Below are 25,565 nucleotides of genomic sequence, written 5' to 3'. Positions count from 1 at the left end.
TTCCCCCTTTTACTGTTCCAATTCAATAACAAGATCCCATAAACCAAAATAACCCTTGTGTGGCCCAGGACACAGCATTCTTACTGCCTTTATAAATTAAATTTAGAGTGCCCAATTCATCTTTTCCAATTAAGGGGCAATTTAGTGTGGTCAATCCACCTACCCTGCACATCTTTAGATTGTGGGGGTGAACCACACAAACACGGGGAGAATGTACAAACACGGGGAGAATGTGCAAGCTCCACACGGACAGCAACCCAGAGCCGGGATCGAACCTGGGACCTCGGTGCCATGAGGCGAGTTCTAACCACTGCGCCACCGTGCTGCCAATTCTTACTGTCTTTAAGACTTGTTATGGATACTCTGTTTTCCTTTTCAGACAGCGGTTTGAATTCTTTCCGGAAAGAGTTATCTCTTTTATGTTATCAAGTAGTCTGGAAACAGCTTTTAAAATGAAGATAGAGACATTTCTTTTCAACCTGTGCAGTACAAAACCAGTTGTAACCCAAAACAAAAGTAAAACTCAGAGCCACAGCCCAGCTCCACCCACACAATGACATCACTGAAGCCATGTGATAAGACAAAAACATTTCTTAAAGGGACACTCCCATGACAGGAGATCTCGAGTGGATAGTTAAACAGTTACAAAATACAATCAATATCTCTAATGACAGATTAACAAACATCCAGGAAACAGATGTTCAAAGATTCACTTCCCAAACCATAATCAGGCAGCTCAGGTCTTTATTCGTTCATGGGATGTGGACGTCGCTGGCTGGGTCAGCATTTATTGCCCATCCCTGAGGGCATTTAAGAGTCAACCACATTGCTGTGGAGTCACATGTAGGCCAGACCAGGTAGGGATGACAGATTTCCTTCCCTAAAGAACACTAGTGAATCAGATAGCTTTTTATGACAATCGACAATGGTTTTATGGTCATCATTAAACTTTGGGCAGCACGGTAGTGCAATGGTTAGCACTGCTGCCTGACGGCACCGAGGTCCCAGGTTCGATCCCAGCTCTGGGTCACTGTCCGCCTGGAATTTGCAAATTCTTCCCGTGTTTGCGTGGGTTTCGCCCCCACAACCCAAAATGTGCAGAGATGGTGGATTTGCCACGCTAAATTGACCCTTAATTGGTTTTGATGTTCTGGGTCGGGGGAAGAGGAAACAACTAAAGGTCCAGTTCCTGTACAGTATAGCAAGTCCAGCATATGGATTTGGTGAGGAGAGCATTGGGCTCAAAACGTGATGCCCCAGTGAGATACTATGTCAATACTCACTTTCTAGGCTTATTACCGTTGGGCTGAGGCAAAGGTAGCCAATGCCTCAAACTACAAAATCGCAGAAAAACAGGTATTAGAAACAGGGCGTTGTTATAAATTGAAAGAAAGGAGACAGAGACAATCCATACAACTACAGACTGAGTTGATATATTCCTTGAGGAGAATCCAGAATTCACCCAATATGAGATGGTGTAGGGATGTTTGTGCTTTCTGATATTGCCCTAACCACTTTTACAAGCCATCAACTCTTAAAGCAGCAGGCACTCATTCTTCTTAACCCAATGTATAACAGGAGTAATTCACTCTCCCCAAGCTCAAGACCTAAATTTGCACTGGCTGGAAGGGTGACAAGTTGATGAATTGCACCTGCAATAACTGAAATACTGGGCTTTCCAGTACTCTGCCTGGTGAAAGGGACCTCAGAAATTTACAATATACAATTTCTGGATGCAATTAGCATTTTCTGAATGGAATGTTTTGGACAGCTTGTTCTCACTGTACCAGCAGCTTCCACCATACCTGTGATTGTGAATCATGCGAACATCATAAACTCGCACAAAGGGACCACTCGCTCCAACAGCAAGGTAGTTATTGTTCTGAGGATTAATGGCCAGGCATTTAGCTTCCACATGCTGCCCGCAGTATTCCGTAAGATCCACCAGTACCTGCGAGCGCTTGCTGCTCTCTCTCAGGTCATACTGCCTGCAATAGAAAAGGAAAGATAGTACATTAATGGAGATGAAGGAAAGCTCAGTTACTAACAGTCCCCCTCTGACACTATGGCTTTCCCCTTGCCCCTCCTGTCTCTACAATCACTCCCAGCCCCACAACCTTCAAGATCTCTGCATTCCTCCAATTCTGGTTTCTGGCTTGTCCCCCCCCCCCCCCCACTTTCTTTGTTCTGCCATTGGCAGCCGTGTCTTCAGCTGTCTAGGCTCCAACGGTCTGGAATTCCCTCCATAAGCCTCACTTCCTCTACTTCCCATTTTAAGATGCTCCTTAAAACCTACCTATTAATTAATTGTAGTTGTTTGTCACATGTTCCGAGGTACAGTGAAAAGTATTGTTCTGCATGCAGCTCAGACAGATCATTCCATACATGAAAAGAAAATACACAGTAGGGGAAACATAAAATGTACAATTTAAATACATAGACACAGGCACCGGGTGTAAGATGTGTGAAGAAATCAGATCAGCCCAAAGAGAGCTGTTTAGGAGTCTAGTAACAGTGGGGAAGAAGCTCCTCCCCGGACCTGGAATACCTGATGGTGAAGTGCCGCCCATACTACCTTCCATGGGAGTTCAGTTCTGTCATCATCACAGCAGTTTACATTCCACCCCAGGCGGAAGTGTAATTAAGAAGGTCGTGCAGGCGGCAGCACAGTGGGTTAGCCCTGACACACACACACAGAGACACACAGAGACACACAGAGACAGACAGACAGACACACAGACACAGACAGACAGACAGACAGACACACAGACACACAGACAGACAGACACACAGACACACAGACAGACAGACACACAGACAGACAGACACACACAGACACACAGACACACAGACACACACAGACAGACACACAGACACACAGACACACAGACAGACACACAGACAGACAACACACACAGACAGACACACACAGACAGACACACACAGACAGACACACACAGACAGACACACACAGACAGACACACACAGACAGACACACACAGACAGACACACAGACAGACACACACAGACAGACACACACAGACAGACACACACAGACAGACACACACAGACAGACACACACAGACAGACACACACAGACAGACACACACAGACAGACACACACAGACAGACACACACAGACAGACACCACAGACAGACACACACAGACAGACACACAGACAGACACACACAGACAGACACACACAGACAGACACACACAGACAGACACACACAGACAGACACACAGACAGACACACACAGAAGACACACACATACAGACACACACACAGACAGACACACACAGACAGACACACACAGACAGACACACAGACAGACACACACAGACAGACACACACAGACAGACACACACAGACAGACCACACAGACAGACACACACAGACAGACACCACAGACAGACACACACAGACAGACACACACAGACAGACACACACATACAGACACAACACAGACAGACACACACAGCACAGACACACCACAGACAGACACACACAGACAGACACTCACAGACAGACCACACACAGACAGACACACACAGACAGACAACACAACCAGACAGACACACACAGACAGACACACACAGACAGACACACACAGACAGACACACACAGACAGACACACACAGACAGACCCAGACAGACACACACAGACAGACACACACAGACAGACACCACAGACAGACACACACAGACAGACACACACAGACAGACACACACAGACAGACACACACAGACAGACACACACAGACAGACACACACAGACAGACACACACAGACAGACACACACAGACAGACACACACAGACAGACACACACAGACAGACACACACAGACAGACACACACAGACAGACACACACAGACACACACGACTGTGTGGCAAAATTCGGCTCCAACTCCATCTAGAAGTTTGCTGATGACACAACCGTATTTGGTTGGATCTCAAACAACAATGAGTCAGAATACAGGAGGGAGAGGAGAACCTAGTAGCATGGTGCAATGACAACAATCTTTCCCTCAATGTCAGCAAAACTAAAGAGCTGGTCATTGACTTCAGGAAGCAAAGAGTTGTGCACACCCCGTCTGCATTAATGGTGCCAAGGTGGAGTAAGTGGACAGCTTCAAAGTCCGAGGTGTGCACATCGCCAACAATCAGTCCTGGTCCACCCACGTCGATGCTATGACCAAGAAAGTACAACAGCACCATACTTCCTTAGGAAGATAAGAAAATTCAGCGTGACTACATTGATCCTTACCGATTTTCACAGATGCACCATAGAAAGCATCCTATCTAGCTGCATCACAGCCTGGTACGGCAACAGCTCGGCCCAAGCCCATAAGAAACTACAGAGAATCGTGACACAGACCAGTCAATCACGCGAACCCACCTCCCATTCATTGATTCTGCCTACACCTCCCGCTGCCTTGGGAAAGCGGGCAGCGTAATCAAAGGCCCGTCCCACCTGGGCTATTCTCTCTTCCAACCTTTTCCAACGGGCAGAAGAAACAAAAGTTGGAGAACACGCACAGATTCAAAAACAGCTTCTTCTCCGCTGTTACCAGACTAATGAATGATCCTCTTATGGATTGGACTGATCTCTCCACACATCATCTCTACTGTGTAGCACTACACTCCATATGCTTCATCTGATGTATATGGGTGTATATATAGCCTATGTCCTATGCTGTTCATGTACTGAATGTTCTGCCTAGACTGTACGCAGAACAATACTTCAGTACAAGTGACAATAAATCTAAATTTATGGGAACATAAGAGGAGTAGTAAGCCATTTGGCCCTTTGTGCCTGCATCGCCATTCAATTAGATCATGTCTGATCTGATTGTGGTCTGTTGGCAGGGCTAGGAAAGTGTAGCTATGAGGAAAGATTGGATAGGTTGGGGTTATTTTCCTTGCAATAAAAAAGGGTTGAGGGACGACTTAATTGAGGTGCACTAAATTATGAGGGAAAGAGATAGAGTGGACAGAATGAAATTGTTTCCCTTGGTGGAGAATTCTTGAACCAGGGGACATAGATTCAAGTTAAGTGGCAGGAGATGTGGAGGGGACATGAGGGGAAACCTTTTTTACGGATTGGTAGTGGGAATCTGGAATTTGCTGCCCGAGTTGGTACTCGGGATCAAGAGACTACTATGATACAGGTCAAGGCGGCGGTGGTCCTTCAGGGATAGTTATAACAGTTAAACTACACACAATGAATAAATACATCTGGATAAAAGAAAATTACTGCGAATGCTGGAATCTGAAATCACCTCGAAACATTAGTTCTTTTCTCTCCCTCCAGATGCTGCCAGACCTGCTGAGATTTTCCAGCATTTTCTACTTTGGAATAAATAAATCTTCCTGACTCAAGATCGCCCTTCCTATGGCTGTATTTATAAAGATTTTCGGAGCTTCATGGAGTCATATTCTCAGACTTGTAGTAATTCAGTTTGGCCTTGTTAATCACAGCCTGACAGCTTCTGACAGGAGGATGCACACCAAGTGTTGGCTCAAACATTTTGGAATTAAACAATCAAATAATAGTATTCTCAGGCAGTTGGCAGAGTTTTGAGGTTTCCTATTACTTTAGATCTGCTATTTTGTCTTAACATTGCTCAAATGCTTCAATGTTTCCCATAAAGGGAATCTCCTGCCACTTAACTTTAATCTATGTCCCCTGGTTCTAGAATTCTCCACCAAGGGAAACAATTTCATTCTGTCCACTCTATCTCTTTCCCTCATAATTTAGTGCATCACAATTAAGTCATCCCTCAACTCTATTTCGGATTGAAGTTGTGGGGTTGACTGGAATTACAGTAAAACAAACATGTAAACGGGATTAATAGTGTGTTCTCAAACTATTTTTATGCTAAGCAAACTGATGTTTTATAGAAGCTGAACAAGCTGCAGTCTTTATTTTAAAATAAAGGTTTTCATAGCCACTTATTCTTGTAAAAATTGTCATCTGAAACATTCCTTTAGTGTAGCGAGGTAGGGAAGCAAGATGTGAACAGAACATATTCTCTGCCTCACAAACGCCTAGATGCTGAAGATAAAGGGCTTCATTTTTAACTTGTAATTGGACATTTGTGCATCTTTCAGTAGTTCCAAGAGTTCTGTACACTGTAAATAACTAGTTAATCACGTTCCAAATTCTTCAAAATTTACAAATGAAATCCTAAGCAACGCATCTTTATAAGCTGACATGTATTGGATGAGAAATATTTGGAAATGGCTTTCTTTGTGTTGTATGTTCAAGTGGTTTAGGGTTGTCCTTTTTGTACTGAAACAGGCTTCGCAAAGCCTCATTAAACTAAATACCCGATTCATAAAACAAAAGAAAGGACACCTGGGTGTCCTCGGGCTGGCATGGACGAGACGGGCCGAATGACCTCCTTCTGTGCTGCAACATTTTAGCACAGGGCTAAATCGCTGGCTTTTAAAGCAGACCAAGGCAGGCCAGCAGCACGGTTCAATTCCCGTACCAGCCTCCCCGAACAGGTGGCGGAATGTGGCGACTAGGGGCTTTTCACAGTAACTTCATTTGAAGCCTACTCGTGACAATAAGCAATTTTAATTTCAACATTTCTATGGTTCTAACTCCACTTTCCTATCTGTCCCCCAAAATATTTGTCTCTGGAGTATATCAAAAATCTATCCAACTCAGCCTTGAAGATCCTCAATGGCCCTGCCCCCTCTGCTCTGAGGAAAATAATTCCACAGATTAACAGCCTTCAGAAAGCAATTCTCCTCATCTTCTAAAAGAGAGACTTCTTATATTTAAACTGTATCGCCTAGTTCTAGTCACCCCTCAAAAGGAAACATCCGCCCAATACCCATCTATTAAGTCCCATCAGGAACCTCAAAAGATTCAATAAAATTAACTCTCATTCTTCTAAACTCTAATGTATATAGGCCCAACTTGTTCAACCTTTCTTCCCAAAATAAGTCCTTCATGTCAGGAATGAGCAGAGTGAACTTTCTCTGAACTGCCTCTTAAATAAATTATATCATTTTCAAATAAGGAGACTAAAAACTGTACACAGTATTCCAAATATGATCTTAGCAAGGTCCTGCATAGCTGCAGTAAAACTTCCTGCTTTTACATTCGGTTTGCATTCATACTCACCTGCTGTACCTGTAAACTAACTTTTTGTGACTCATGCACTAGAACACACAAAACCCTCGGTACTGCCAAGCTTTGCAATTTCCATCATAGGGCCTATAATGGCACAGTGCTTAGCACTGCTGCCTCATTGCACCAGTGACCCAGGTTTTATTCCAACCTTGGATGACTGTGTGGAGTTTGCACATTTTCCTTGTGTCTGCGTGGGATTTCTCCTGGTGCTCTGGTTTCCTCCCATAGTCCAAAGATGTGCAGGTTAGATGGATTGGCCATGCTAAATTGCCCCTTATGTCAAAATGTTAGGTGGGGTTACAGGGAGTGAGTTAGGTAGAGTGCTCTTTCAGAGGGTTGGGCAGACTCGATTGGCCGAATGGCCTCTTTCTGCATTGTAGGGATTCTATGATTTAAATAGTATACTGCTGTTCTATTCTTCCTGTCAAAGGAGACAATTTCACATTTCCCACATTAACCCCATCTGTTAAATTTTTGTCCACTCAATTAACCTATCTAAATTCTTTAAAGATTATTTACTCCCTCGAGAATTTACTCTCCTACCTATCATCGGCAAATTTAGCTACCGTACATTCAGTCCCTTCATCCAAGTTATTGATTATAGCTGAGGCCCTAGCGTTGCTCCTTGTAGCACGCCACCATTTACATCTTGGCTATCCGCAAAAGACCTATTTGGCCCTACTCTGCTTCCCATTAGTGAAACAATCCTTTATCCATATTAACCCCTATACACGAGCTCTTATTTTGTGGAACACCCTTTTAATGTGACACCTTATCAAATATCTTTTGGAAATCTAAGTACACCATATCTACAGGTTCCCCTTTATCCATCCTGCTTGTTACTTCCTCAAAAGAATCTATTAAAATAGTCAAACGAGATTCCCTTTCACAGAATTATGTTGACTCTGCTTGATCCCATTTTGATTTTCTTAGTATACTGCTATAACCTCCTTAATAATGGATTAAACAATTTCCCTATGACAGGTGTTCAGACAACTGGCCTGCAGGTTCCTGCATTTTATTTCCCTCCTTTCTTGAATAAAGGTTTGCTATTTTCCAATTCCCTGGCACTCATCCAGAATCTGAGGAATTTTAGAAGATTATAATCAATGCCTCCATCTCTGCATCCACTTCTTTAAGACCCAAAGATGCAGGTCATCAGGTTCTGGGGACTTCTTAGCTATTAAATCAATAGTTTTCCCAATACCGTTCCTCTGGTGATTATTTTAACTACTGTCTCCCTATCAGCTCAATTTTCAAGTACCTTTGGCAAGTTTTCCAAGTCTTCTACAATGAGGACAGACACAGAATACAAAGTCACCCATGATTATTGTGGTTCCTTTCTTACATGTCCCATTTACTTCTTCCTGTCTACTCTGTCCTACAGTGTAACGACTGTTTTTTTATCTCTACCCAAACTGATTCTGCCTCTTGCTCTTTCAAGCTATGGTCATCTCTCATTACTGTATTAATGTTATCCTTAATGAACAGAGCTAATGCCACTACCTTTTCCGAGCTTCTGATCTTTTCAAGATGTCAAATAATAATCAGTTCCTAGCCTTGGTCACCTTGTAACCACACCCCTCAAATGACTATCAGGTCATCCATATTTATTTCTGTGCTAACAATTAATCCATTTTGTTAAGGCTACTGCAGGCATTCAGATACAAAGCCTTTAATTGTGCACTCATACGTTTGTACACTTCTGTCCCTTTCTGCTACACTCATTACCAATATACAAATCACTACTCTGCTCTATTAGTTTGTTGTCCTTTCATTTTTACTCCATCTCCCCTCACACAATCCCTTTCCTCCCCACTATTTATCTTAAAGTCCTCTTTCCTGCTCTAGTTCTGAAACTCACCAGAACACTGGTCTCAGCATGGTTCAGGTGAAGATAGCCCCAATGGTACAGCTCCCACTTTCTCCAGTACTGGTGCCTGTGCCCTATGAATTGAAACTGGTTTCTCCCACATTAATCTTTGATTCACACATTGATCTCTCTAATATTATTTATCATCTGCTAATTTGCTCTTGGTTTAGGTAATAATCCAGAAATTCCATTGAGGTTTGCTTTATAATTTTTACCGAGCTGCTCATGATCATATCATCCTGACCCTGGCCAAATCCGCAGACTATATTCTAAGGGTGTGTCTATCTTCTGAAACAAGTGCCCAGGTAACTTTTCCCTCTTTGTTCAAGCTGCCCTACTATCTCCTGGTGTTTTGGGTTTTGTCTGAATGCATTTGGGCGAAAAGCCTTGGTAATACAGGTTCTCCATGAAAGTTGCTGCAGTGCTCAGTATTAATGGCCGAAGAGTGAAGATAGGGTAACCGTGGTGTAGGCCTGGCAGGCTTCCCATCAAAACATCCCAGACGAATAATGAGCATCCAGTGTCAAAACACAGCAAGCAAATACACACTTCCTTAAAATTCCACAAAGCGAGATAGGAATGACGAAAATAATGACAGCTAGTCAATGAGTGTGGCCATCTCTTCAAGAGTATAAATTTTTGCATGAATTGGCTTTCAGTCAGAATTACAAGCTGCATCCTATCTTGGAAGAGTAGCTTCCTCTCTGACACATACCGGACTGTCCCATCCTCTGCCGCACTCCAGAATGTGTTTGGCCACATGGGAGCAGCTGCTATTCGCTTCACACGATTAGTGTGCTCGCCAAACATATGAACGGTTTCCTTCACAGTCAAGTCATGGACATGCACCTTGGAATCGGCAGCTCCAGTAATCAGCGTGCGGTCATTTGAGTGCGGAAGGAACTGGAAAACAGGGAATTATGAAGAAGTAACAACTCACAGTGGCAACATGTAGCAAGCAGCCCACACACCAGACAGTACAACCTTGTGCAGACAATCTGTAGATACGGTGCAGTGCAGCCTACATCAGCAGGTGTTTACTGCATGCAAATATATTATCTTGATCAAACAAATGATGAAATATGACTAGCCAGCCTCTTCAATTTTAGTTACATCATTGGGAAGAATCTGTGTGAGTAAAATCACAACATGTAGCCCAACTGCAATCAGCAGCTATTCACATGTGACCACTGCCAATGCTCGGTCTGAGTGTATTGGTCACCATTCCGATTCACAGTAAGCACTACCTCCTGAAGCTATGATGAAATGATTAGTAGGTAGTAGGTATTGAGGAGAGGGAGGAGCTCTAGAGCTGGAGCCATGCAGTTGATGCAAGGCCATCTTCAATGGAGCAAAGGGAGGTAGTATGGACAAATGACTGGAATCAGAAACAGTAGATTGCAGCCATGAAGGAGATTCCACAGACAATTCCACGGAGTCAGAAAGCACAGGTCATCAGGTGCACTATGCTGGCAAGAGGCCTGGAAAACATTTCAGCTAATCCCCAACACATCAGTGAATAAAACAATTTTTATCATGCGTGCTTGATCCATTCAACCAGTGTTCAGCCGGGCGCAGTGCAATTTCCCCAAAGTCCCAGGCAATCCTTTCAGGCACCAGTGAGCATGGCAAGCTTCATTGCTTTTGGTTAGAATCACAGAATTAAACTATTTAGAGTGTGTTGTTGGAAAAGCCCTCCCAAGTCAAGGGACCCAAACTATAGTAACTCAAGTCATGAAGACAGAAGCAACACAATGGAAAATAAAACCTACAGCAAATACAAGATTTACATAAATCTGTCCCACAGTTTGCACAACAGGAATCCATCCTCAAAATCAATCAACATAAAGCACAGATCTCACTAATTGCATTTCCTCTACATTCCAAAATTAATATGAAGTTTATTATTGAGTGCAGTAAGCAGGAAAGGAGCGGATACCTTCACTGTGAATATGTTGGCCGTGTGTCCAGTGTGCATAGTCAGCAGTTTCTTGCAGCTAAAGGGATCCCAGAGAATGGCATGCTGATCATCTGATCCTGAGGCCAGCAAACTAGAATTGAATACAGTAAGAATGAGAGCCTGAATTCATTGACACAGAGGGCTGGAGAAGTTTGTGACAGGAGCGGGGAGGTTGGGTAGGTTGAGCCAAAGTAGAGCCAGGTGGTGGTGGCAGGGGTAATTTAGCAGACACCATTACTTACTCGCCCTTCTCATTCCATTCCAGACAGTTCACACACCCAGAGTGACCCTGTAGAGCAGAACGAGAGAAAACAAATAAGATTAAGAATCAAATGTTTAAAAGACACCCAGAGTCTATAAATACACCTCAAAACACAATTCATTTACTGGCAGTCTATGAACGGTAAGAGATGGAGTCATTCCATTTATTGGAAGTTTTGATATAGGTATTTAAAATGGAGTAGTTTGGATAAAATAGAGGGGAAAGTTGTTTCCAATGGCAGGAGAGTGGGTAATCAGAGGACACAGATTTAAGGTGATTGGCAAAAGACCCAGAGAGGAGATAACCAGAACAATTATATGCAGCAAGTTGTAATCTAGAATTTACTGTCTGAAAGGCTGGTGAAAGTACCCACTCAAGTGGGAAATAATTTTCAAAAGGGAATTGGATAAATACTGGAAGACGGGAGAATCTACAGGATGTTAGGAAGAGCACTGAGCTGGGCAAAGTCACGTTGTGCTGAATATTACAGTATAGGAAACAGCCATTTGACTAATTTCACTTAATTATCCACATCTTAACAGGGTGGTTTGGGGGAAGGGGGGGCATTAAATGTTCAGACACCTTACCTCCAGCTCACATTCCAGGCCCAGCCGCTTTATGAATGGATCAATGACGTGATATCGACGCTCAAACTGTAGTGTGTTCTTCTCCTAGAGACAAAAGGTGCAGCATGTGAGACAAAGACAGACCTCATCGCCCACACTTCCAATCACCGAACTTGCCCCATCCTTTCCAGACTAGCTCTCACATACCAACTAAGAGTAGGCCACTTGGTCCCTTCAGCCTACTCCCCCATTTAATAAGATTATGGTAGATCGGATTGTAACTTCAACTCCATATTCCTGCCAACTCCATGTAACCTTTCACTTATTTGCTTATCAAGAATCTATCTAGCTCCTCCTCAAAAATATTCAAAGACTGCTTCCACTGCCGTTTCTCCTCACATCGGTCTTATTTTTAAACAGTGAGCTCTAATTTTCATCTATCCCACGAAAAGAAAGCTCCTCTGCACATCCACCCTGTCAAATCTCCTCAGGATCTTATATGCTTCAATCAAGTCACCACTTACTCTTCTAAACTCTAGTGGATACAAACCTAGCCTGTCCAACCTTTTTCTTCAAAAGACAACATGCCCATTCCAGATATTAATCTAGAAAACCTTCTGTGAACTACTTCCAATGCATTACATCTTTCCTTAAGGACCAATACTGTACACAATAACTCGAGATGTGGTCGCACCAATGCCCTTGTTACGGATGCCTGATCACAGTGGCTAAGAGACTGGACAGAACCATAACTTTTTTAAGCTTTAAGATGGTGCGGAAAGATCAATTCATCCCAGGAGTGATAATATAAGAATTAGGGCTTGAAAACAAACTTTATTAAAATAAAACAGTGTTTAAACTTCAACTCTAACACTAACAGATTAAATGCAGTTTTTCAATCTTAACACACTAGTTCCCATTACACAACACTTTAACAGAACATGCAGCTCTCATGCCACTTACACAGGCAAAAGCAATACTTGTATTTATGAAGCAATTTTCTTCTATTAGGGACATTCATTCAGAATCCTTTTTCAAAGCCTGCCTTGGTGGCAACTTTCATCACCTCTCTCGGTTGATTGCAAAAGCCTTCTCCTCTACCTGTTCAAAGCAGGATTCTTTTTCTCTCTCTTTCTAAGCTCCACCCAGCCCCTCAAACAAAGGTTCTCTGGGGTTTCCAAACTTGAACCTATCATCATTATCTTTGCTGTTTGATGTCCCACTCCCATTTATATAGAAAAACAGAACCATGCTATTGATATGCAACTAACAAAGAGGCCATCAGACACAATAGCATTGACAGAAACATGGCTCAAGCCGGAACAGGACTGGATACTTAACATCCCGGGTTATAAAGTTTTTAGTAGGAAGGGCGTGGATAAAAAGGGAAGAGGGTTTAGCAGTCTTGGTCGCACAAAGCCTCCTACAGAGTTCCTGTCCTGTTGGCAGATCCAGGTCCTCCATCAGTTTACCAAAGTCTTGAGTCTGTCTCCTATGTGAAAGTCTTTGACTGCTAGCTTCCCCCTGTCCTGACTCCAATTATTAAATGTGGCATCAAGCATGGCTGGTGAGAATCTGTGGTTGCCACAGATGGGGACATCCCGGTTAATCCGAAATGCTGCCACATTTGGTTCCATGTTTTCAGGGTGGCCACCACCACTGGGCAGGATGTGTACTTTGTTGGGGGGGATGGGAATGCTGCTGTGGCAAGGGCTCGGTGGGTCATTCTCTTGCAGGAGGACTCCTCCAGCCTCACCCATTCCATGTTTGGCTTTCGTATCCATCCCCCCACCCTCACGACTGTGGCTGCCAGTGGTAATGTAGGTTCGATAGGGCCAGACCGCCCGTGTTTTTCCTCCTTCAGTGTTGTCTTGGGGATTCTTTGGTTCCTTCCACCCCAAACGCCATGACCATTTTGTCCAGTTTGTGGGAAAAGGCTTTGGGGATGAACATCAGTTTGGATCTGAACAGGAAGAGGAACCTCGGCAGTACATTCAGTTTGATCGTCTGCATCCTTCCTGCCAGGGAAAGCGGGGGCGTATCCCATCTCTGTAGGTCCTTTTTAAATTCCTCTGCCAGGCTGGCCAGATTACACTCGTGTCCAGTTATAGGCTCTCTGGATCCCCAGGTAGCAGAATTTGTATTGGGCTCGCTTGAATGGTAGTCCCTCCAGCTCTGTCCCTCCCGTTCGGGTTCACCGTGAATGCCTCGATCTTGCCCAGGTTGAGTTTGTAGCCTTAAAAGGCTACAAACTCTTCCAGCAGTTACATGATTGCTTTTAGGCCTGTTCTGTGGGTCTGAGACGTAGAGGAGCAATACTTTATGCTCTCTGCTCTCTCTTTGGATGCCCTTCCAGTTTTTTGCATCTTGCAGGGCGATTGCCAGGGGTTAAATTGCCAGGGTGAACAGAAGTGGGGATAGTGGGCATCCCTGCCTTGTGCCCCTGTGGTAGCTGGAAGTATTCAGAGGTGGTGGCGTTGGTCCGAACGCTCGCCTTGGGGGCATTGTACAGGAGTTTCACCCATGAGGTGAACCCCGTCTCCAGCACCTCTATGAAGTACTTACATTCAACTGTCGAAGGCCTTTTCTGCGCCCAGGGAGACGAACACCTCTGGTGTCCTTTGCGACCACATCTGGTTTGCAGTTCTCCAATCTCTTGGCCATGACTTTCACGACTATCTTCGCGTCTACAATGAGTAGCGAAATGGGTCTGTATGATCCGCGTTCCGTCGGATCCTTGTCGTTTTTGGGCTTCAACGATATCGTGGCTTGTATTAGCGTAGGAAGCAGGGTGTCCCTCGCTAGCGAGTCTGCGAACATGTCCCATAAGCGGGTGGCCAGGGCTGGTGCGAATTTCTTATAGAAGTCCACTGGGAACCCGTCAGGACTCGGCACCTTCCCCGCCTGCATGGAGCTGATACTCTCCATGATCTCTCCCAGTCCTAACGGTGCTTCCAGCTCCACCCGTCTATCGACCCCCACAACTGGCATGTCGAGTCCATCGAGGAACCGTTTCATCCCAGCGTCCCCGTCGGGGGGTTCGTTGGTGTACAGCTCTCGAACACTCGGTTGACGTCCTTTTGCTCAGTTACCAGTCTGCCTCTGTTGTTCCTCACCTGAGCTCTCTCTCTCATGGCTGCCTACTTTCTCAGCTGGTGAGTCAGTAGGCGACCAGCCTTCTCTCCGCATTCATAGGAGGTCCCCCGTGTCTGTGGAGTTGGTGCACTGCCTTCTTGGTAGATAGCAGGTTAGTCCATCTGTAACTTTTTCCATTCCACCAGAAGCTCGACGGTCAGGGCCTCAAAGTATTTTCTGTTGACCTCCAGAATGGAGTTGATCAATTGGTGCTTGGCCACCCTCTCCTCCCTGTCCCTACGTGCCTTGTAGGCTATAATCTCTCCCCTAATCACCGCCTTCAGTGCCTCCCAGAGCTTGGAAGGCGAGACCTCCTCACTCTGGTTATTTGTGATGGCTTTGCTTGTGATAGCTTCTGACAGAAGACCTTATTGTCCAGTAGGTCTGTTTCCAACCTCCACATTGGGCACTGGGCACAGCCTGTCTCCAACCTCTCGGCCATTTAGTGTGGAGCGTGGTCGGAGATAACTATCGTGGAATATTCCGCCCTTACTATTCCGGGAAGCCCGCTTTCCCCACTGCAAAGAAGTCTATTCTTGAATATGCTTTGTGGACTGGTGAAAAGAACGGGAATTCCTTCTCACTGGGGAGTAAGAACCGCCAAGGGTCCAACGCCGCCACCTGCTCCATGAATGCTCCCAGCTCCTTAACCATCCTCCTCATCCCCGTGATCAGTTGGTGCATATCAGCATCATGGATTTCCGCCATGGTCTTTTTTATGAAATCTGTGTCGTCCCATTTGGGCTCATACACTTTTACCAGAACACCACTGACCATGATGTACCTTCCCCCTGGGTCCGTAACCGTCCTTGTTGCCGTGAATCTCGTCCTCTTGCGAATCAGTATGGCTATTCCCCTAGCCCTCGTCCCGTAGCATGAATGATGCATCTGTCCCACCCAGCCCTTTCTTACCCGCAAACGGTCCTTCTCCCTAAAATATGTCTTCTGCGGGAAGACCATGTCCGCCTTCAAACCTCTTAGGTGGGTGAAGACTCTGGATCCCATCACTGGGCCATTAAGTTCCCTGACATTCCAGGTGATAATCGTGGTTGGGCGGGATCAACCATACATAACTGGTGGACATGCCCCTGCACTCCGGGGTCTCCCTTTGTTAGTGGGCTGTCTAATATGGCCACAGTCATCGGTCTCACCACGAGGTCGGGCCCCTGTGCTCCAGGGTTTCCCTTTGTCAAGGGGGCACTCAACATGGTTGCCAACTGTGTGTGCGCCATGTGGATACGCCACTGCACTCCGGGGTTTCCGTTTGCCCAGGAACCCTCCAAAGTTGGTCACTTGCAGTGCCATCTTGTTTCCTCCGCCTGTTCCTCACCCGCCAAAGCTCGTGCAAAAACCAACTCTCTCCCTCTTCTATTTCTTTTGTGCTTTCCCCCCACCACCCACTTCCTATACCACCATTTCCCTATCTCCTCCCCCCCCCCCCCCGTGCTTTCCCTTTCCTCCTTTCCGCATCCCTGTGCACCCCCCCCCCCCCCCCCCCCCAACGGACCAGGAGGTGAGTCACGATCCCCCTTGCTTTCTGTCTTTCCGTGCTAGCTATTGCTGCTAGTGTGGTGGCTCCCCTCCCGGGGCTGGTCTAGCCCCTACCTTCTGGCCGCTGACTGCCCATTTCCTTGTCTAACCTCGCACCTGCCTTCCCCTTCCCTGTCCTCACTTCCTTATGCGACCCAGTCTTCCCCTTACTATCAGAGCAAGGCAGCACAGTCCCATGCAAATATGCTCACAGTGCAATGAGTCTTTGATTTTCCCTATCACAGTCTTTCGCTGTACAACCCTCACCGCTGCTTTGCCTGTCCCTTGTCCAGGCCATTTTTTTAAAAACAAATTAATTCACTTCCTCCGGGGTGTTAAAATAATGTTCTTTCTTCTAGTATTTGATCCAGAACCTGGCAAGCAACAGCATGCCGAAACATACCCTGTTTTTGTACAGGGCTGACTTTGCCTGGTTGAACTTGCCCCTTCGTTTTGCTAGGACTGCCCCAATGTCCTGGTAGAACCGGTTTTGATATCCTTCCTAGGTACTCGCTTTCTTCTGATGCGGCCACCGCAGGATCCTCTCAGTCCTGGTATCGGTGGAGCTTTGCAATGATCGCCCTCGGCTGCTCCCTGGCTTTGGGTTTCGGCCTAAACTGGTGCGCTCTGTCCAGCTCTAAGGAGTTGGGGAAGTCGATTCTCCTGATTAAGTTGCCCAGCATTTGGGCGACATAGCCCATCGAATCTTTTCCCTCGATATCTTCCGGCAGGCCCACGATCCGAATTTTCGGTCATCGGGACCTGATCTCTTGGTCCTTGACTTTCCCCCTTAAGTTCCTCTGGGCCTTCACCAACCTCTTTGCTTCGGCTTCCAGGGCGACGATTCTGTCGCTCTGGTCGGTAGAGGCCTTCTCCAGGTCAAGGATCACCTTCTCCTGTGTCTCCACTTTCTTCCCCAGCCTATCAATAGCCTTTTGCATGATGGCCATCGTTTCGGCCCCGCGAGCTCCCATTTGCTGGCATACTCTCGTGGTTGTTTTCTTCTCTTTGTTGAGGTAGTTTGGTCTTCAATGTTTTGGGAAAACTTCTACTAAAAAGTGCCTTTTTGGTTCTGGTTTGGAGGAGAGCCACCCGATTTCTGCTCAGCACATCACCGTCACCGGACGTCTTGCCCCCATAATCACCACTGCGTATCTAAATCCGGAATCCTCCCCAACACCCACCTCTAAATCCACATCATCACAAATCGCAGCATAAACATTAACCAGGATCAACTCCAGCTTCCCGCTAACCATCACACACCTCCCCCACGGATCGGACATAATGCTCCCCACTTCAAGCACCACCCTCTTACTGAATACTGCCACTCCTCGTCTTCATATCCAGCCCAGAGTGAAGCATATACCCCACCCATCCCTTCCTCAGCCTCGTCTGACATCCCAACTTCAGGTGCGTCTCCTGTAAAAACACACTCATCTTCAGATTCCACAGGTGCTTGAACACATGCGACCATTTAACAGGCCCAGTCAACACACAAATTCCACGTGGCCAGCCTGATCGGCGGCGGCGGGTCAACTAAATCCCTTCATGGGCCAGCCCCACACCCTCAGACATCCACAGCCATCTCTCCCTTCCCAACTAAGTCACACCAACCACACACGTCAGCAGCTCCCCCCTCCCTCAAACAAAGAACTACCTCTATTCCCCCCCCTATCCCCCCCCTTCCTCCTGGCATGGTGGTCCCCACCCAAGGTCTGTAACCTCCTCATCCCCTTCCAATCCACTCCCCCCATTCAACCACCAACAAAGATGATCAAAAGGCAAACTCAGAGGCCAGCACGGTGGCACAGTGGTTATCACTGCTGCCTCACAGTGCCAAGGTCCCAGGGCCATTGTCCATGTTGAGTTTGCAAATTCACCCAGTGTTTGCATGGGTTTCGCCCCACAACCCAAAGATGTGCAGGGTAGGTGGATTGGCCACGCTAAACTTTTTAAAAATAAATTTAGAATACGCAATTAATTTTTTTCGAATTAAGGGGCATTTAGTGTGACCAATCTACCTACCCTGCACATCTTTTGGGTTGTGGGAGTGAAACCCACACAAATACAGGGAGAATGTGCAACTTCCACACAGGCAGCGACCCAGAGGTGAGATCGAAGCTGGGACCTTGGCGCCTTGAGGCCGTAATGCTAACCACTGTGCCGCCCTTGGCCACGGTAAATTACCCCTTAATTGGAAAAAATGAATTGGGTACTTTAAATTTAAGAAAATAATGCACACTCATCATCACTGCTCCCCCGTTGAAACCCACTCCAAAACACCCCCACAGACATTTTACCATACACACAAAGCTCATCTCCAAAGTTCAGCGTCCTAACACTCCTCCCAGTCCATGGTCTCTCCAAGTCCATCAACTCCTCCGATGAGTCAAAATAAAACCCTTGCTTCTGATGAGTCACCCACAAGCGGATAGTGTACAGAACCTCAAACTTCATTCCCTTCTTGAAAAGGGCCGCCTTTACCCAGTTGAAGCCGGCTCTCCTCCTCGTCAGCTCCGCACCCAAGTCGTGATAGACCCACAGTTCACTCCCTTCCCAATATGCACCTCCTGGTCTGCCTTGCGCACTGCAAAATCTTTCCCTTGTCCAAGAAACGGTGTAACCGCACCACCATCACCCTCAGTGGCTCCCCCACCTGCAGCCTCCTCCTCAGCGCCCCATGCACCCAATCCACTTCGTGGGACCGATCAAAGATCCCCATCCCCATAAAATGCCCCAACATCCTCGCCACATACTTGGTGGCGTCTGCTCTCTCGATACCCTCAGACATTCTGACTATCCTCAAATTCTGTCGCCTGGAGGGACTCTCCACCACCATCCCAGCTCTGCTGCCAGCAAGGCCATCAGCTCCTCATATTCCCCCATCGCCTCCTCCACCTTCTGAATTGCCAGGCCATGAGCCTCCAGCCACTTTCCCACTCGCCACCCTGAGCTGCTCCACCACCTTAGACAGGTCCTGCAAGGCCTCTTTCCTGCTGCAGGAAATTATTTTAAAACTCCACCAGTTGCTCCATTGACTACTGGGCGGACAGTGCTGCCGCCTACCCCCCCACCATCTTAACCTGTGGTGCACCACAAAAACTGCCCTGCTCCAGTTGCTCTCTCTTTCTCCTACCACTTCTCATCCTCTGACTCACCAGTGGAATATTACCTTCCCTGAGCTCTCTTGTCCTCAAAAAGACCCCCATACAGGTGGGGGAAGGACCAACAAAATCCACCTTGATTGGGAGCCACCAATGTGCGCACTCTCACTCCATGGCCACCACTGGAAGGCCGTAAGGCTCAGATAGTTAACAAGCTGTATTTGTTGCCTATTTAATTTTTTTTTTTTTTTTTTTTTTTTTAAACAATCCACATATTTAATTAGAACCAAAAAGTGCAACACATTTTCTTCAGTATTTCTGCTGATAACATTTCATTTATAACACTTCTGGGAATTTCCAGCATATTCACGTGGTGTAGCAATGTGAAATCATCCTGGCGACTCAGCTCAGCTCGTTGGTTAACTGCCGGAGTATCCCAACCACAATCTCCCGCAGAGTCTGTGGTTTGCAGTGTTCCTCGATCCAGCTGAAGACACAGGCTGACAACTCCTGGAAACTGGTCACAGAGATGCAAGCATTGAAAGTCTGAAATAGGGGGTCCATGATGTTTTGAAAAATACGAAACTTGAGTTGATCGGTCAGCAGGCCCTTGCCTTGGTGAGGATTATTCCGATGGGCTTTTACAATCGCTTCATAATTCGCCTTCATAATCTTCAGAGCCATGACATCCTTGCGCAGAGTGGAGAGTTCCTCCTCCTGCTTCTTTTTCTCCTTGTGCAAAAACTGGATATAATCAATAGTTTTCTGTAGAACTGTGGCTTTACTCAGTTTCTGGGATCCAATCAGGAAATCTTGTTGCTGGCATGTAGGGACGATTGACTGTAAGTCATCATAACCTTTCTTAATGGCATCCCGTCTCTTTTGTTCAGCCTGTGTGTGAGCCTGTCTCCGTCGATCTTTATAAGTCTCTTTATACGCAACTTCCTGCCTGTAATCACTATCTTCATCATCTGTGTTTGGTACGGAGGAGGCACTGGTGGAGCCTGCGTTCGATGTTATGCTGTTTGCTCTCGATCCTATGCCTCCTTTTCTCGTGTTGTCAGCAAAGAATCCAGAATCAAAGCCATTGTCGCTGAACGAGGAATCAGTCTTTCCCCCGCGCGGATCCTCGCCGCCGCCCGGCTCCGTCATGGCGGCGCCGCGACCCCTGACCCCCTGTTGCCTATTTAATTATAGTTACAGTTAATAATAAAAAGTTAAATGTGTTTAAATTTACAAACCTGGCGTCTGTAGTTATTGGGCAGCCAAAAACCTCAGGTATTATAAAATAAAAATTTATTCCAAGCGTGTTGCGACTCCAGGTCACGAGGTGTACTGGCCCAGGGCATCATTACATAGTTTGGGGGCTCGTCTTTGGAACAGTAGACAGAAACAATTTGGGGTACAGTACTTATTAAGAGTGACACCAGATTTGTATATAACAGGATGGCTCTGGAAGCTGCTAAGACGCTTCTTCAGATGGAGGTCCTGCCTTTGGTTTATTTATAAAGACTTCAAAGCTAATTGAATTGGCAAATGAATTAAAAATAGAGATGGCAGCTAAAGCTAGGAAGGTGGCGATAATTGAAGCCATCACTCAGCGGTTAAATTTGAAAGAGATGCCAGAAACATCGACAAAAATCAGTGGAATGAGCTAAGATTTGGATATAAATGAAACAATTAGAAATACAGCAAAAAAGATAGAGTTTTTCAAATGGAAATTAAAATGAGGATGTTGGAATTAGAGAGGAAAAAGCAAAGGAGAGAATTCCAGCTTAAAGCACTGAAACTAAAAGGAAGATTCCAGGAGCTGGAGGGGAGCTTAACCGGAGAACAGGCCCCAGTGGGGATATGCTTAAGTTTAAACAGGCCCTAGCAAAATTTGAAGAAAAACAGAGGCATTTTTCATGGCATTTGAGAAAATAGCAACCCAAATGGACTGGCTGAAAGAAAAGTGGACATTACCCACCTATGCAAAGTAAACTGACAGGGTGGGCACAGAAATTTATGCTTCCCTGTCAGAGGGGGTGCCTAAGGATTATGACGAGTTAAAAAAAAAAAGGCAATTCTAGATGCATGTGAATTAGTTCCGGAGGCAGGAGCAAAAGGATTGTGACCACTAGACAAGCAGTAATCATGGCTGACGATTATGAGCTGATCCATAAAATTAAACCTATGTTCCGTCTACCCCATAATTTTGAAACGGATAAGAGAGGGAATGAAAGGAAGGCAGGTAGCCAAGGTAAGGAATGGATAGTTGGGAATATTCCGAGATCTCCTTCTCAGACCAGGAAGTAAAGTACTGAGGGTGGAGGTAAGACTCGAAGGCCCAAGTAATACCATTGCAATAAAGTGGGACACGTTCGTTCAGCATGGTGTCATTTGTGAGGAAAGTCCATGGGACTTGTTGGTGTTCACAAGGTGGATTCTGAAAAGGGAACGAAAGTGGAGAATACTACAGGGAAGGCTGTAGCTCTAGCGAGAACTAGGAGACACGAGGTAAAGACTGCTGTGGGAGTATGTGTGATGAATGAGGTAGTTGAGAGATATGTAGGGTTTTTTTCGAGAGGGAAGATCACCTCATTTCCATCAAATGATGCAGCGAAACCCATAACTATTTTAAGGGACACAGGTTCTTTGCAAACTCACTTATTGGGAGGGTTTTAGTTTTCCCTCCAAAAAGTTCAATGAAAGCCAAGATGTTAGCGATGGGATAAGTGGAGATTATATCCCACTTGGAGTGAGATCTATTGTCAGGTCAAATAGTTGTTCGAGTGGTTAAGAAGTTACCAGTGAACGGGGTAGACTTACTTTTGAGGAATGATTTGGCAGGAGTGAAGGTTGTAGCTTCACCCATGATTACAGAGAGTCTGAGAGAAGATAAGGAGACAGAACAGTTATAGGAACAGTTCCCAGATATATTTCCGACATGTGTGGTGACCAGGGCACATTAGCAGTCAGCTCTCACAGACGTTGAGGCTGAGGGGGTTCCAGAGTGCTATTACATTAAGTACAGAGTTCTGATGAGGAAGTGGAAATATCCTCATAGACCTGCGAACGAGGAGTGAATTAAATGAAAATGAAATGAAATGAAAATCACTTATTGTCACGAGTAGGCTTCAATGAAGTTACTGTGAAAAACCCCTAGTCGCCACATTCCGGCGCCTGTTCAGGGAGGCTGTTACGGGAATCGAACCGTGCTGCTGGCCGCTTTCAAAGGAATGGTTGTTCAACAGATAGCGGTGCCAGCCAAAGATCATCGGGAAATACTGTGGGTGGCATGAGGTAGCAATGGCAAAATATGTGGAAATTGAAAAACTCAGGCAGTCAACAAGTATTTTTGCTGGCCAAGACTGCGCAAGGGTGTAGTGCAATTCTGTAGAACCTGCCATACCGGTCAGGTAATAGGTGAACTGCAATATTGGATTAAACCAGCACCTTTAATACCCATACTTATGTCTGAAGAACCATTTAGTCGGGTATTAGTAGACTGTGTTGCCTAAAAACGAAAGCAGGGCATCAGTACATTCTTACGGTCATGCATATGACCATCCGATTTCCGGAAGCTATACCTTTAAGAACAATTACAGCTCAGTTAGCAGTGGAAAAGTTCTCTTTAAATTTAGAGTGCCCGGTGGGTGGCACGGTAGCACAGTGGTTAGCACTGTGGCTTCACAGCACCAGGGTCCCAGATTCGATTCCCAGCTTGGATCACTGTCTGTGCGGAGTCTGCACGTTCTCCTGTATCTGCATGGGTATCCTCTGGGTGCTCCGTCTTCCTCACACAAGTCCCAAAAGATGTGCTTGTTAGGTGAATTGGACATTCTGAATTCTCCCACTGTGTACCCAAACAGGCGGCGGAGTGTGGCGACTAGGGGATTTTCACAAGAACTTCATTGCAGTGTTAATGTAAGCCTACTTGTGACAATAATAAAGATTTTTCTTTTAAAATTCCAATTAAGGGCCTACCCTTAGAAGTATAATCTGAAGGTGGCATGTGGTGCAGTGGTTAGCACTGGGATTATAGCGCTGAGGACCCTGGTTCAAATCCCTGCACTGGGTCACTGTCCATGTGGAGTTTGCACATTCTCCCAGTGTCTGCGTGGGTTTCATCCCCACAACGCAAAAGATGTGCAGATTAAAGGTGGGCTGGCCATGCTAAATTGCCCTTTAAAGTTGGGTACTCGAAAAAAATTTTAAAGTTTGATGCTCCCTTTAAAGTTTTTGTTAACCACAGATAGTGGGCCCTCCCTTGAAATATCCCCCTTTAAATGTCTGTCACTGCATCTCTCCTGGTCTACCCCTTAACCAGCTTGCCAGTTCACTTTAGATAGCTCTGCTTTCATGCCCTTATAATTGCCCCTATTTAAGTTTAAAATATTAGTCTTAGACCCACTCCTTCTCTCAAACTGAACGTAATATTCAATCATACTTCTATTTGAGGTGCCTTCACTATGAGGTCATTAGTTTATCCTATCGTATTACACAATATTAGGTCTAGTATAGCCTGCTCCCTGGTTGGCTCCAGAACGTGGTGTTCTAAGAAACAGTCCTGAAAACGTTCTATGAATCCCTCATCTAGGATATCTTTGCCAGCTGATTTTTCCAGTCTATATGTAGACTAAAATAACCCATGATTATTGCTGTACTATTCTGATAAGCTCGTATTATTTCTTGCTTCATATCCCATCCTGTGTGGCTAATTTTAGGGGGCCTACACACCACCCTCACAAGTGGCATCTTGCCATCATCATTTTTCATCTTTATCCAAACCACTTCTACATCCTAGTTTTCTGAGCTTCGGTTATCCCTTTCTATGCTCATCACATCATTACATAACAGAGCCACCCTTCCACATTTTCCTAGTTTCCTGTCCTTCCTAAATGTTACGTACCCTTTCAGGTCCCAATCTATGTCATCCTTTAGCCATGTCTCTGTAATGGCTATCAATAATATTTATCTATTTATTTTTAAATTTTAAACTTTAGAGTACCCAATTCACTTTTTCCAATTAAGGGGAATTTGGATTGGCCAATTTACCTACCCTGCACATCTTTGGCCTTAACTGATTTACTTTTAGATTTGTCCTCTGATCCTTCCTGTCATGTCTATCATTTCTCTCTTGCTTTATCTCTACTCTTTGATTTACCACATCCTCCAAAATTTGATCTCTGGACCCCATTATTTGGTTTAAAACCCTCTCCACTTCCCAGTTATGCGGTTTGCTAGAACATTGGTTCAAGCATAGACCGTCCCAACAGTACACTTTCCCCAGTACTAGTGCCAGTCCCATGAACTAGAAGCCACTTTTGCCTCACCAGTCTTTGAGCCAGACATTCATTCCTCTAATCTTATTTGCCCTATGTCAATTTGCTTCTCAGTCCCACTTGCACCGCCACAACCCCTCTCACCGAATTCCCTACTCACCAAACTCGGATCAGCCCACACTGCATGCAATCTGTACTCACCAACATCACAACCAACCCGCTCTGGGCTGGTTCCATCCCTCCCTCCTGACCAACCCCAAATCCCTCCTCTCTCTGAAGCAGCTCCCACTGCCAGAATGTGTCAGGGAGGAGTCTTGGGAAATAATTGGTACCTTTATCTGCCGCTGGATGATGTCCCTGGTTATGTTCAGCGGCTCCATTGCTCTCAGTTTAGAAGGTCACAGGATGAATTTTCTCTGTTGCCTCTAGCCGTGCTGTAGCTCACCACCAGGTTTTACACAGAGAGCAGAAATATAGAAATAGCCCACATTTAATCCTGCCAAGGAACAGCACACAACATAGGAATCTGAAAAAAAAACAGCAGGTAACCTAAAATAACAATCATGGAATCAGTGGAGAGCAGCATCCTTCACGAACAACAATTGGCATTCATATTGGCCCTTCAATGTAAAATAAACTTCCCAAGGTACTTTATAGCAGCATTATCAGGCGAAAGCTGGGAATATGCCAAATTAGGTATCCAAACAGGTGATCA

General features: G+C 45.6%; 2 protein-coding genes across 2 annotated transcripts in view; both read right to left on the bottom strand.

The window, feature by feature from the left end:
- wdtc1 (WD and tetratricopeptide repeats 1) overlaps nt 1-25,398 on the bottom strand; it is a 126,353-nt gene extending 100,955 nt beyond the window's left edge. Inside the window, exons 1-6 of the mRNA XM_038797593.1 lie at nt 25,183-25,398; nt 11,836-11,919; nt 11,229-11,275; nt 10,966-11,077; nt 9,742-9,929; nt 1,806-1,988 (exon numbers count right to left, since the gene is read on the bottom strand). Coding sequence (XP_038653521.1) covers nt 1,806-1,988; nt 9,742-9,929; nt 10,966-11,077; nt 11,229-11,275; nt 11,836-11,919; nt 25,183-25,230 — 662 coding nt within the window. The 5' untranslated portion in view covers nt 25,231-25,398. The remainder of the gene's footprint in view (nt 1-1,805; nt 1,989-9,741; nt 9,930-10,965; nt 11,078-11,228; nt 11,276-11,835; nt 11,920-25,182) is intronic.
- On the bottom strand, nt 19,826-20,754 carry LOC119966242 (max-like protein X). The gene has a single exon (XM_038797599.1). It carries the CDS (start codon nt 20,733-20,735, stop codon nt 19,986-19,988), a length of 750 nt encoding a protein of 249 aa, XP_038653527.1. The 5' UTR covers nt 20,736-20,754; the 3' UTR covers nt 19,826-19,985.
- Nucleotides 25,399-25,565: the final 167 nt, after the last annotated feature.

The sequence above is a fragment of the Scyliorhinus canicula genome, chromosome 1, assembly GCF_902713615.1.
Source record: "Scyliorhinus canicula chromosome 1, sScyCan1.1, whole genome shotgun sequence".
In the NCBI taxonomy this organism is placed as follows: Eukaryota; Metazoa; Chordata; class Chondrichthyes; order Carcharhiniformes; family Scyliorhinidae; genus Scyliorhinus; species Scyliorhinus canicula.
This window is presented reverse-complemented; position numbering and strand designations above follow the sequence as displayed.